Raw genomic sequence first — 12,572 nt, 5'->3', positions numbered from 1 at the left:
TATTTACCTATAAAAGGCTTTTCTTTTTTTATTATTATATAGTACCATGCCTCGTGCTTAACCCTCTTCGTGTACACTATCTAAGCCCATCATTATATATATGCTCCCGTACGGCTGTGCCCGACTAGCTCACCTATAAAATCATTATTGTACTTGTTCAAACAGTAGTGCCACAATCAAAGGCCCAGCTAGCTGGAGCTCTCGAGAACAGAGAGTTGCATGCACTGAGTGAGAACAGAGAGCACCAGCAGCTAGCTCATAAACAGAGTACTCCCTCAGCTTGCAAACAGGAGTACTCTCTCTTGTTTTGGAGAAGCCTTAGGGTTAAATATTAGGAATATAATTCATGAATAACTTTTAAGTTATTGAGTTTAGAAATGTGAAAACGATATGTATAGATTTGTCTTGAAAAATATTTTCACAGAAAATTACATATATCACTTTTTGATAAATATCTTTATAAAAATAAATAGTCAAAGTTATGCTTTGGAGACCCTGTCGTTGTCCAAAACGACTTCATTTTTTAGTATGAAGGGAGTACTTTTTTGCATCTGTAGAGAGGTAATTAAAGAGCTGATTCCCTTAGCATGCAAATGTTTCTTCAGCTGGAACTGGAATGGAGGATTACAACCGGAAACACCACCACAACCACAAGTCTCCACCACACTTAACCCCATCCCCACGATGACAACAACAACCTACTCCAACAGCTGCAGCATCAAGTCAAGTAAACTAATTAAGCTGCTGCTACTACACGTACTAGCCTTAGCTCCTCCTAATGAGGAAGAAAGGAAGGGATCCAACACCCTGCAGGCTGTCCAGTGGATGATCCAACGGCAGTCAGTTCGAGTCGAGCTAGCTGACCCTCCGTATGAGCATCCACTGGGCGCGCGGGCACATGCACGGTACACCGCCGCGTGGCTTCACTTGCGCTTGCCGCGCTGCTGCTGCTGCTTCTTGTCGGCGGCGGCCTCGCTGGCGCCGCCGCCGCCACCACGGCCACCGGCCTCGCCGTGGAGGAGGTCCACCAGGCACGGCTGCTTGCAGTTGATGCAGGTCGGGTAGTCCTTCTTGGCCACCATGCAGTACATGAGGCACCGCGTGCAGGCGCCGATCACCATCGGCGACTTGCCCCCGGGGCTGCCGCCGCCGCTCGAGCTCCGCCCGTCCGACGACACGCACGAGCTCGGCGACGAGGAGTCGCTGTCGTCGTGCACGCCGCCGTCCACCTCCATCCCCACCGGTGGGGACAGGTTCAGCTGCAGCTCCAGCCGAGTGCTCCTCACGCCGCTGCCGCCGTTGCCCCGGCTCATGGCTCACCGTTCAACACCTATACATCAATTCATCATCACAGACACTGTCAAACTTACCACACAACCTATATAATATATCAAAGCATGAGCAAGAACAAAGAACAGCTGTTACCTCAAGCAAGCTTGGAGAATGGATGGATGACAAGAGAGGAGAGGTGGGAACAGGAAAGGAGATGGGCTTTGATGCGTTTGGTTGAGCGGCTAGGAGCCAAGTTATATAGGGCAGGCAGGGGGTGCCATTGTGTCAAGTAGGGGAGAGGTCAATGCTTCTCTTTACTTGGCATTAATGCAAAACAACAAAGCCCCCACGTCCTCTTCTTCCTCCTCCTCCCTACTGCAGCTGTGTATCTCCTCCTTTCTTTCTCTCTCTGTGATCGGTGATCCTATCCTAGTCTGGAAGATCACAAAGCCAAAGCCCCCCTGCGAGATTCATTCCTCCTCGGCTCCTCCAAGATCATGTTTTTTTTTTTAAAAAACTTTCCAAGATCATGTTTTACTAGACAAAAGATCTTCGTAAGTACTAAGGTTGTTGCATTTGTATTCAGCTGCTCGAATGGAACCACAAACTGCTCTACTCTACTCTATCTGTCCCAACAAGCATGCCCTGCCTGCAGCTGCAGTAAAAATGTAAAACAGAGACATCCATCCATGGTGTAAGAACTATGAAGTACAGTGTGAACTATGAAAGCAAGGGCAGCATTGCAGCAAGGCAATATCATCTTCAACAAGCTCGAATTTACTCTTCCTTTGATGAGATTCTCCTTTCTTTTTTTTGGGGGGAGGTCCTCTATGACTCCAGCGTGCAGTGCCGTGCTGCTGGCAGGCAGTAGTACGTACCTGTGAGTAATTTTACACCATACTGTTGGCAGCAGCAGCTGCATATAGTTTTAGCACCTTGAATGCCCCCTTTATGGTGAGATTTATGGCCGCAGCAGCTGATCAAAGGGCTTCTACTCTCCATCTAGCAAAGTAGTAAATGTGCATCGATGAGCCGCAGCTGCTTATGATGTGAACCAGTCGATGATCTTAAATATTGAAGACATTTCAGGTAAATCTAAAGCCTTTCTTCTCCATGTTAAAAATATGCAGCCTCTGAAAGAAAAAAGCCCATGCATTACTGAGCTATAGTATGCCTTTGCGGCCTAAACCCTTCAATGCCGTTCGCTCTGCTTCCATGCTTCACCTTTTTATAGCTCAAAGATGAAACTTGTGAAATGACATCTAACCAACAAGCATTTAGAACAGCGCTGCGTATTTATTTCCATCCTCCCTAGCCTGTTCGGGAGGCCGTATCGTATCGTGAATTATTTACTGCTGGCTGATTTGATGTGAGAGAAAAACACTGTTCCTGGCTGGAAATTTACGATCGTTTACAAGCAAGCGAACATGCTGGCTTTTTTTAGTAACTAGTGAAAATGTAGCACTAATTCTATTTCAAGGGAAACCAATTCAATCAAAGATGACATTACTTAATTATACTCTGGCCGGTTTAATCTGACAAAGAACCTCTACAGCATTGTAGGGTTGACTCGTAGTACTGATTCTACTGTATATCTATGTTGATGAGTCACTCTATGAGCTACAGTAACAAAAATTCTCTCCAACACCACCGGTGGGACTCTTCAGGACCTGTATTAATATAGGTCCCGTTCAGCTTGCTGAATTTTGACTGAAAAACACTGTTTTTGTTGAATTGTTGTGAGAGAAAAAATATTATTCCATCTGAAAAAAACAAGTCGAGTATGGGGTAAGCCAAACAGGGCCATAGAAGGGAGGGGGGGGGGGGGGTTTTGCAGTTCAAAAGAAAGTACAAGTTGTTTAAGAGAAAATAAAAGAACTTAGCAGACAAGGAGGGTTTGGCAAGGAAAACCACTCTGAGGTCTGAGCACAAAATAGGACAACACAGGTGCTCAGCTCATCCGTAAGATCTCACTTACGTGATTTTTTTTTTTATCCGTGAGACTGAAGCCGGTCCACCGTCCATAGGTGATTTTGAATTGCCAGCCAGACGAAAAACTTGTATTCGAGAGCGCCAACAAATAATGCAAAATTTGTCGTTTTGGAAACAAATCAGACAAGAGAGCTACATATTTTATCAAAATGAAGCTCCTACCGAACAATATAACATAGCAACATGACCCCATGGGAACGAGCAACGTCAACAACAAAAAGTAAAACATGCCTAACAGAAAAGCATCAGCAAAACATCCTATTTCAGCTGGAGTTTAATTTGCATCTCTCCAGCTGATTCCCGAGATTTTCTGCGCTAGTTATTGGACTGTGACATTTTGCTCAAGGAAACGTCCATTCCTCCAATAAATTAGTACTACTGTGTATGATCTACTCTTTCCATCACGAGTTATTGGACTGTGACATTTTGCTCAAGGAAAGTAGCTCAAGGAACCTGGTGCATGATTGAGAGGATCAGGATGCATAACATACTGTAGAGACGAAAGTGCATTATGCAATCAATCTGTTTCAAGCTTTGTTACGCCCTGTTTGGATCTCATTCTATCACAGTGATTCTAGATGGTGGTTTAGAATCTAGATTCTAGATAAAAAAAAATGAGGAGGTGTTGGATCTCAATCTCTTGTGATCATTACCTTCGCACAGTGACAGTGTGCGAATAGTAGGTTTGGGGTACTTAGTTGAATTCTAGAAACTCATTCTAAAATCTAAATGTCTAGATGTTATTCTCATTTTCGCACCTCATCCTCTTGTTGAGATCCAAACAGTTTGCAACAGTAAGAACAAAACTCGCCGGATTAATAACTGAGAAGGATTGGATGGATCCAGCCGAAACTGATGAAAGTGTTGTGGCACGATCCTATTGTACTTCGGTTAGGACCAAGTTTAAGTTATCTACAGTAGAGAAGACTGACCCACAAACGGACCCACTCAAGGTCAAGGTTAGAACCAGGGTACCGTTTAGTTCCACTTCATTTTGCAAAATTTTTTAAGATTTCCCGTTACATCGAATCTTTGGACGCATGCATTAAGCATTAAATATAAATACAAAATAAAACTAATTACACAGTTTAGACAAAAATCACGAGAAGAATCTTTTAAGCATAATTAGACTATGATTGGACACTAATTACCTAATAACAACGAAATTGCTACAGTATCATTTCGCCAAAAATTTTGCAAACTAACACCCCGTTTAGTTTCACTTCATTTTGCAAAAATTTTCAAGATTCCTTGTCACATCGAATCTTTGGACGCATGTATGAAGCATTAAATATAAATAAAAAAATAAAACTAATTACACAGTTTAGACGAAATTCACGAGACGAATCTTTTAAGCCTAATTAGACTATGATTGGACATTAATTACTAAATAACAACGAAAATACTACCGTATTATTTCGCCAAAAATTTTGCAAACTAAACGAGGTCCAGGTATGGGCGACATGGCATTCACCGAGAATGATTTTGCCATCGAGACCTCTCATCTGCTTGCCTTCAAATATCATAGTTAAACCAAGTAAAGGACAGTCAGGTATTGAATTCCTATGCAGTAAAGTCAGCTACAGTTGAAAGCAGAGCACTTCAATGAGCTTTGAATTACATGACAATTTTACCAGACAGACATGTCGGAACTATGGTTTATCGAGAAAATTCCTTCGTTGCCCCCTTAAAACTATAACCATCCCTTTCGTTACCATCCAAAAATATATTATCCTTGCCATCCATTTAGATTTTTTCTTCCCTTGGTTACCATTCCCGTCCATTCATACGTAACAACGTCAACTACTCGGTCAATCGGCTGTAGGCACCACCATTAGTCCCCGACCCCTCACAAATCGGAGCCGACGGTAGGGAAATCTGCGCCCGCAGCATCGCGCGGAGGCTCCTGACAACGAGGGCGGCAAAGGGCTCGCCGGACTCCCACACACGCATCGAGATCTGCCCACAGCTGCGGCGAGCCAGCATGGCAATGCGCTAGAAAAGCCCCTTGGCCGCAGTAAGTCCGCCTAGGCTGCTCCGAGCCACCACAGTCACCGCCGGCGACGTCGCGGCCGCCGCCGCCCGTGTCCTCACCCGCGTCCGACGCCCCGCGGTTGCAGGGGCCTTGGCCGCCGCCGTCGACGCCGCGGCCACCACCGTCTGCGTCCTCATCGTGGGTCCGTAGACGCTCGCTCGTGGGAAGATGCATGCCGCCTCGCCGTCGACCACAGGAGCTCCCAGCACCGCCTCTGCTGGCCGCGAGCACCGCGCAGCCACCCCTCGTGCCGTCCCGGCCCAGCCCGCCGTCGCCCTTCTGCAGCTTGTACCTCCCCTCGGGTGTCGCCTCCGCGCGTCCTTGTGTGCCGCCGCGCTGGCCACCGTGGCCCGTCGCCTCCGCGCCAGCCTGCGCGATCTTGCACCTGTACGCGCGATCCGGCGCCTGCAGCCCACGTTCGCGTGGCCAACTCCCGTTGTCCCCGCACGCCCTGCTGCAGCCACCTGCGCCGAAGAATCGTGCGCCACCGCCGCGGCCCTGGGCTCCGTGCGCCTCCGCGTCTCCACGCTCTGGGCCATCCCTGCCCTCGCCGGTGAACGCGGCAGGGAGCGCAGCACGACCTCCACTCCGGTCGCTTTGAGATGCCACGGCCGCGCGCCGAGGCGAGCTCAGCCTCCGCTGCGGCGGGCACATAGCCACCACACAAAGGAGGGGAAGGTGAGAAGATGGTGGGAGGAAGGGGATGATCGTGTGGGCCCGCATGTCATTGAGTGGGGGAGAGGGAATTTGACACCGTGATCTAGAAATTTGATAGAATGGCAACCAGGGGAAGCAGAAACGTAAACGAATGGCAATGAAGGAAAGAGGTATTTTTGGATGGCAATTAAAGGATTGCTATAAGTTACAGTGGCAACCAAGGAATTTTCTCATGGTTTATCAGTATCCGAGTGGCGATTGCTTCCTTCGTCTGAGCTTGTTTGGCTAATAAGCCATGGCTGAAAGTACTGTTGACTGATTTGGTGTGAGAGAAAAATAATGTTCGTTGACTGAAAAGTACGGTTTATAAGCCAAACAAGCCCAAGCGAACAGGGTGAATATATATACATAGTACATATAACTGTATATATAAATCACCGAAAATGTGAAACATCTGCAGTGCAGATTGTTTGAAAAATGCCATCAACATGTTAATTCAGACTTCAGTACTTGATAAATATAGCCACAAATTACAGTTTATCAACATCTTTGGATTATGCTATTCTGTTCGCTGTGTCTTAGGATAACTATTTTTTTTCGAGAACATGCGTTGCACATGTTTCATTAAGAAGAAGTTAGAAGGTTTACACGCCCAACATCACATCACGGCAAGATGCCATGAGCGAAAGGGTTGAACACGAACACAAGCGCTGGGCGGTGGAGCACACGCTGTTGTAACTAAGAAACTAAAGGTGCGACCTAAGAGCTTGCAACGTTGAGGGAACCTGTGGTCAAGACGCCTGCGTCGCCGCCTGCCTCCTGCGAGCACCATGCATGGGGAAGAGTTCTCGCATTGCGGCGCGCTTGAATGAAGACAGCGGGTCTTGGAACGTCTCGTGGTAACGAATGGCGATGGAGGCGTCGAGTGTCACTGGCGACGGGGGCTGCCACTTGTTTAGGAGGACCCGCTTGACCTGCTTCTCTGGGTTGGGGTCACGGTAGACAGACTTCGCCGCAAGCCTATCACTGTGACGTGGAATGAGGTTCTCCACCGGAACGCGTGAGACACGGAGGCGCGGCGACGACTGGATCAGAGGCTATTCAAGCGGCAGCTTGAGTCCGACAATGAACTCCTGGACAGTGATAAATGCACTGTGGACGAACCGACAATAGCAGGCGACATGCGGACTTGGGCATCGGCCGGAGTCGCCGACGCTGGGCTGTCCCCATGAGGCTGAGAATCCTGCACTCTGTGGGCTTGGTTGTCGCACAGGCCCAGATCGAGTACAACGGAGCCCGTAATGTGGTCCGGTTCCCACTGCAGTGCCCCACTCTGTGTTAGCCCATGTCTAGGTTGCATGCTCAATTGGACCATGGTGGGGCTAGCCGAAAGGTCGTCGGACCGGGGGCACGACATATCTGCGGCGGCGACCATAGGAGCCCCGCGCGCAAATGGTAGGAGGAGTGGCGGGCCATGCCGTGATGTCATGGTCTTCAGCCACCAAATGAGCTGTGTCGGGGACCAAATACTGGGGTACCCAAAGAGGAGAAGCTAATAACCATCAAACGTTGATGCTTCCGAACAGACAAGAACGCAACTACACTTCTTGCCCAACGACCAAAGGTTGGCTCCGCCTCGCCCGACCCCTGAGGGCTGGCTCCGCCTCACCCGACCCCCGAGGGCTGGACTCCGCCTCGCCCAATGTCTATGGGCAAACTCTGCCTCGCCCGACGTACGTGGGCTGGCTCCGCCTAGCCCGACCCCCGAGGGCTGGACTCCGCCTCGCCTAACGACTAAGGACTGGCTCCGCCTCGCCCGACGTCCAGGGGCCAACTCCGCCTCGCCCGACGTCTCAGGGCAGACTCCGCCTCGCCCGACATCTGGGGGCAGACTCTGCCTCGCCCGACGTCCGAGGGCTAGCTCCACCTTGCCTGACCCTCGGAGACTGGCTCCGCCTCGCCCGACGTCTGAGGGTAGGCTTTGCCTCCCTGACGTCTAGGGGTAGGCTCCGCCTCGCCCGACGTTTGAGGGCTGGCTCTGCCTCGCCCGACGTCTAGGGGCAGACTCCATCTCGCCCGACATCTCAGGGCAGACTCCGCCTCGCCCAACGTCTATGCGCTACTCCTTCATAACTACACGTGAAGATAAGGCGGGGCACTCAAGTCAACCGCAATACCGAGGACCATACCCTACACGCCTGTAGGAAAGTACCATTAGGATATGACCAGACGGGCGCTTTAAGCCCTTTCAGGCATGTCAGAGCCCAAACAGTGTTGTGGGCATCGATATTTGTCCTACAGTATTATGGGCGCCGGCATTTGCCCTCGGACACGAATCCTGATGGAAACATTCGACAACCACTACGGTCCAGGAGGAAACTCATGTCATCTACAGTAACGACCGTGGGGCCTCTACACCGTCTGCTCTCCGTAGGGTCATGACTCGGCACCCTAGTGCGTCGCACCGCCTGCCGGGGCGGGATGGGACGTGACCACTTACTAAACAAAGCCAGAGCACGGCCCTATTAGGATCACCGAATGTGCTATCCTTGGCACCGTCTGCCGTGTCAGCAGGGCAGGCTCAAAGGAAAAAGGAAGACCCAACACCTTCGAAGGACCTTCTTTGCCTCTAGTTTTTCTTCTTTCTTCCATCTCTAATCCCCGCTCCCCTTGATATATAAAAGGGAGGGCAGGGCACCCCACTAAAAGGACGGATCGATTCAACACACCACGCATCACATAACACATAGTTGAGTAGCAACCAAGCTCTTAGCACCCTTTCAACATTTCCATCAGAGACTTGGGGCATGTCCCTCTCTCGATCGTTTGTACCCCCTACTACAAACCTTTCAGTGCTAATAACACGAGCAACAACAACAAACTGGACGTAGGGACATTCTACCTGAACTAGTATAAACATTGTGTCTTTTAGCACACCATTCGGGCCCAACGCGCAACAAATACAAATTTACTAGTTGGTGTTTACTCAAAACACCGACAAGCTACCCATGATGTCTACGAATGGCCACTTTGCAACACAATTTTCGGTTGCGCTCTCAAAAGCACATCCAAGCAGGACACTGGATTTGGCAATGCACCCTTGTTGCTCAAGGCACCTAGCTAGTCAATGACGCAGAGCATTGGATCTAGCTTGAACGGCCGATCTCTGGAGGCTTTGCGATTTGAATTTCGAAATCATGGAATCCCTCTGGCGACTGGTTGTTGGAAGAAGACACCGGACCTGATGTCTGCAGCTGACGATCCCTACACCTTAGCTGTTGGGGCCCATAGGACCGTAGACCGGTGGCCGAAAGCAACGGGCTGGGAATCTCACCCACGACAACACGTGGCGCCTGCTGGAACATTAGGCCCCACCTGACCCCTAGCTATGGATCACCACCCTCGTCGGAGTCCTAGCTGGCACCACCGTCGAAACCATGGTTGCCTCGAGCAGCACGAGGTTGACTGCGCCTTGGAGGCTCTCACACCCGGTCTAAGTAGAGGCGCTGGGGCGAGCGACCGTGCTTGTAATTCCTTGCCCAGTGCTCCGTGCTAAGGTAGAAAAGGCAGCAAGATGGGAAGGTGCAACGGGCGTCGATGTGGTCCCCAGCTAGATAGTTGAAGCAGAGACCGACGAGCGAAGGCGTACCGGCCGCTGGCAACGACGTTGAGGCGGGGAGTGGCGGCGCCTGTGCCGATGGCTTTGAACAAGCATGGAGCCCTCGGCGTCGACAAGCGTGGCCGCTAGAGGGACATGGTGTCGAGGAAGCACATATGGAGGATGGACGCGCGGCAGCATCGAAGGTCGCCTGGTGTTTGACATGAACCCAGGGCTTGGCACACGACAACGACGACAACGGCCGCCAGGTGCCGATAGCCTACGCCACAAGTCGAGGCATTGGTGCACGGGCACACGCATGACCGGTTGTGGGGCGAGCCGGTGGTGCAGTGGGCACCCTAGTGTCCTAGCAAGGGGACGCCGCTGGAGGATAGTCAGTGTACCTAGTCCTCGCTCGACGCTGGTGGCGCCGCCTCTTGTTGGTGAAGATGACCGGATGCAAGGCAGAGCTTTCCCCCTCGCACGGTGCTACAGGAATGGGGGAGGTCGTCACCTCGATGGCTCAGCGAGCGGCTTCTAGGTATGGCGATTAGGCGGCAGAGGAAGCTAGACAAAATCAGAGTCACCGGAATCCTCCATCCACCGGAGAGCCTTGGATCTGCCTGCAAACTGCTTCGTTGGGAAGATGGGTGTGGCAAGAGGCGACAGGGAGGAGCTCCTACCCATGGAGATCACACCCATCTCGACTCTGGCGTCCACGCAGAGGGAGGTGCTCATAGCTATGGGACCCAGCATCTACGGTGCCGGCAACAGGGAGGAAGCCTGTGCAGCAGTCGTTGGAGCCGCTTCGTCGCCATCGTCTTCGTCCTTGTCCTAGTCTTCCGAGATATCCTCGACAACAACAGCGACCTATCCTCCAGTTGCTGCGTCACCATTGAAAGGATCAAGATGCCCAAGAGGGGGGGTGAATTGAGCTAATTCTAATTTTTTTGCAATAATTAAACCCTACAGTTAGCCCAACTTCACCCCTTGTGCCTAGAAAGTGTTTCTAATGTTCTACCGCACAAAAAGTCTAGCAACCTAAGTTCCAATCCTACTCTAGCATGGCAATTCTATGAATGTAAAGACAAGAATTGAATTGCTCAAAGTAAAGAGAGAAGGAGAAACGCGGCGATGTTTTGCCGAGGTATCGGAGAGTCGCCACTCCCCACTAGTCCTCGTTGGAGCACCTGCACAAGGGTGTAGCTCCCCCTTGATCCGCGCAAGGATCAAGTGATCTCTAAGGGTTGATTCTTTGATACTCCGTCGTGGTGAATCGCCCACAACAGCTCACAACTTGAGTTGGACCATCCACAAGCTTTGCCGGATGATCACCAAGCTCCCAATCACCACAAGTCATCTAGGTGATGGCGATCACTAAGAGTAACAAGCATGAACTCTCACTTGACCACGACAAGCCTAATGAGAAGGGTGGATGCACACTTTGCTACTCTTGCTTTCACTAATGAGGGCTCTCTCTTGGATTCTCAAATCTCAATCACCTCACTAGGACTTTACTCTTCTTGGCACTCTCAAGGATGTTTCTCAGCTGTTGGAATGAGCAAAAAGTACCCCCTCACATGAATAGAGGAAGTATTTATACACCCATGTTCAAAACGAACCGTTATGTGCCTCTGCGGGGTGACCGGACGCTCCGGTCATGTTGACCGGACGCTTTGGTCAGTTCTCCCCGAAACCCAATGATTAAGTTGTGACCGGACGCGTCCGGTCATAATTTTCCCTTTCTGGAACCTTACTGGAGTCGACCGAACGTTGGCACCAGACAAAATCACCTTGATCAAATGAACTGACCGGACTTTGCGCCAGCGTCCGATCACACCGAAACCAGCGTCCGATCAGTATTTGACCCTCCATTCACTTCCAACTCTCAAACATATGTGAATGAAGTTTGCTCCAATTGATCTAAGGGCTTTTTAGGAGCTACCTAGTGCTAGATTTAGCAAGTGTGCACCACACCTAACCCACTAGACTCACCTAGGTCAAGCTACCCGTACATACCCCCTTAACAGTACGGCCAAAGGAAAAACAAAGTCCTAAACTACTCTAAGTGTCTCTTCAACTCCAATCGACACTTAGAACCAGTCCATCCTTAACCTTGTCGCCCATCCTTGGAAAAGCAAAACGATTTCCATCGTAGGGGCATGACAACCATTATTGCCCAATTGATCTCTATTACCATAACCTAACTTAATTGCCTCTGCAAAACATACGTTAGTCATAGTAATCATGTATTGTCATTAATCACCGAAACCCAACTAGAGGCCTAGATGCTTTCAACCGTCTTGGGCGCGGCCTCCTCGCAGTGGTCGAGGTGCGTCGAGACAGATCTAGGCCGAGTCTAGTGGTGGGGCGAGGCTGATGAGGGCACCTGCGCGGGTGGTAGTGGCGGGGCAGGTGAGGGCGCCGCCATCGCTAGGGACGGGGGCCGCGGGATCTCCTGCTCGTGGCGAGCGCGGGAGAGGAGGAGGTGATGGGGGAGCGGATCTGGGAGGGGAGAGGGGCAGGGAGGAGGGGGCCGCACTGTGGTGGCAGCCGGCAACGTCGTCCACTGGTGCCTAGGGGGCGTCGAGGGAGAGGTCCCCAGATCTGGCCTCGCGTGGGAAAGGAGTGGAGGTGGGAGCAGGCTCATGGTTGGGAGGGGAGGAGGAGGAGGATGGGGAGGAGGGGGTGGGCGGTGGGGATGGCGCTGGCACCGAGGCGGCGGCGGTGAGGGAGCCAAGGGCTAGGGTTTGGTTGCGGGCATCTGCGATTGGCGTCTAAGCAAGTGCTTCACACTATGTGTGTGCTCCTCTTAGGATAATTATTGTCTTAGTACATTTTGTGGTACCCTAATCAATATATTGTCATTACTTAGAAACCTAGCAATCTATAAGCTCTCCACTTCATGCAATATTTATAAAGCTCTGTTCTGTGCATCTCTGGCAGCAGTCATGCATTGGCTTATACCACTAGCACTTAAGTTGGCATCTGTCCTAGAAAATGTATATGGATCACCGG

General features: G+C 50.7%; 2 protein-coding genes across 2 annotated transcripts; both read right to left on the bottom strand.

Annotated features, from left to right (window-relative positions):
• Nucleotides 1-528: 528 nt before the first annotated feature.
• LOC136506033 (protein GL2-INTERACTING REPRESSOR 1-like) lies at nt 529-1,511 on the bottom strand. Its single transcript, XM_066501160.1, has 2 exons — nt 1,426-1,511; nt 529-1,330 (listed from the first exon to the last, which is right to left on the bottom strand). The coding sequence occupies exon 2, from the start codon at nt 1,311-1,313 to the stop codon at nt 924-926; it is 390 nt and encodes a 129-aa protein (XP_066357257.1). The 5' UTR covers nt 1,314-1,330; nt 1,426-1,511; the 3' UTR covers nt 529-923.
• A 3,602-nt stretch (nt 1,512-5,113) lies between these two features.
• LOC136503161 (uncharacterized) lies at nt 5,114-5,953 on the bottom strand. The gene has a single exon (XM_066498327.1). The coding sequence runs from the start codon at nt 5,951-5,953 to the stop codon at nt 5,114-5,116; it is 840 nt and encodes a 279-aa protein (XP_066354424.1).
• Nucleotides 5,954-12,572: the final 6,619 nt, after the last annotated feature.

The sequence above is a fragment of the Miscanthus floridulus genome, chromosome 14 (assembly GCF_019320115.1).
Source record: "Miscanthus floridulus cultivar M001 chromosome 14, ASM1932011v1, whole genome shotgun sequence".
In the NCBI taxonomy this organism is placed as follows: Eukaryota; Viridiplantae; Streptophyta; class Magnoliopsida; order Poales; family Poaceae; genus Miscanthus; species Miscanthus floridulus.
The sequence above is the reverse complement of the archived record's forward strand: the minus strand, read 5'-3'. Positions and strand labels throughout refer to the sequence as shown.

Coding starts and splice junctions, on each gene's coding strand:
- LOC136503161 (XM_066498327.1), bottom strand. CDS start 5,953: ATGTGCCCGCCGCAGCGGAGGCTGAGCTCGCCTCGGCGCGCGGCCGTG.
- LOC136506033 (XM_066501160.1), bottom strand. CDS start 1,313: ATGAGCCGGGGCAACGGCGGCAGCGGCGTGAGGAGCACTCGGCTGGAG.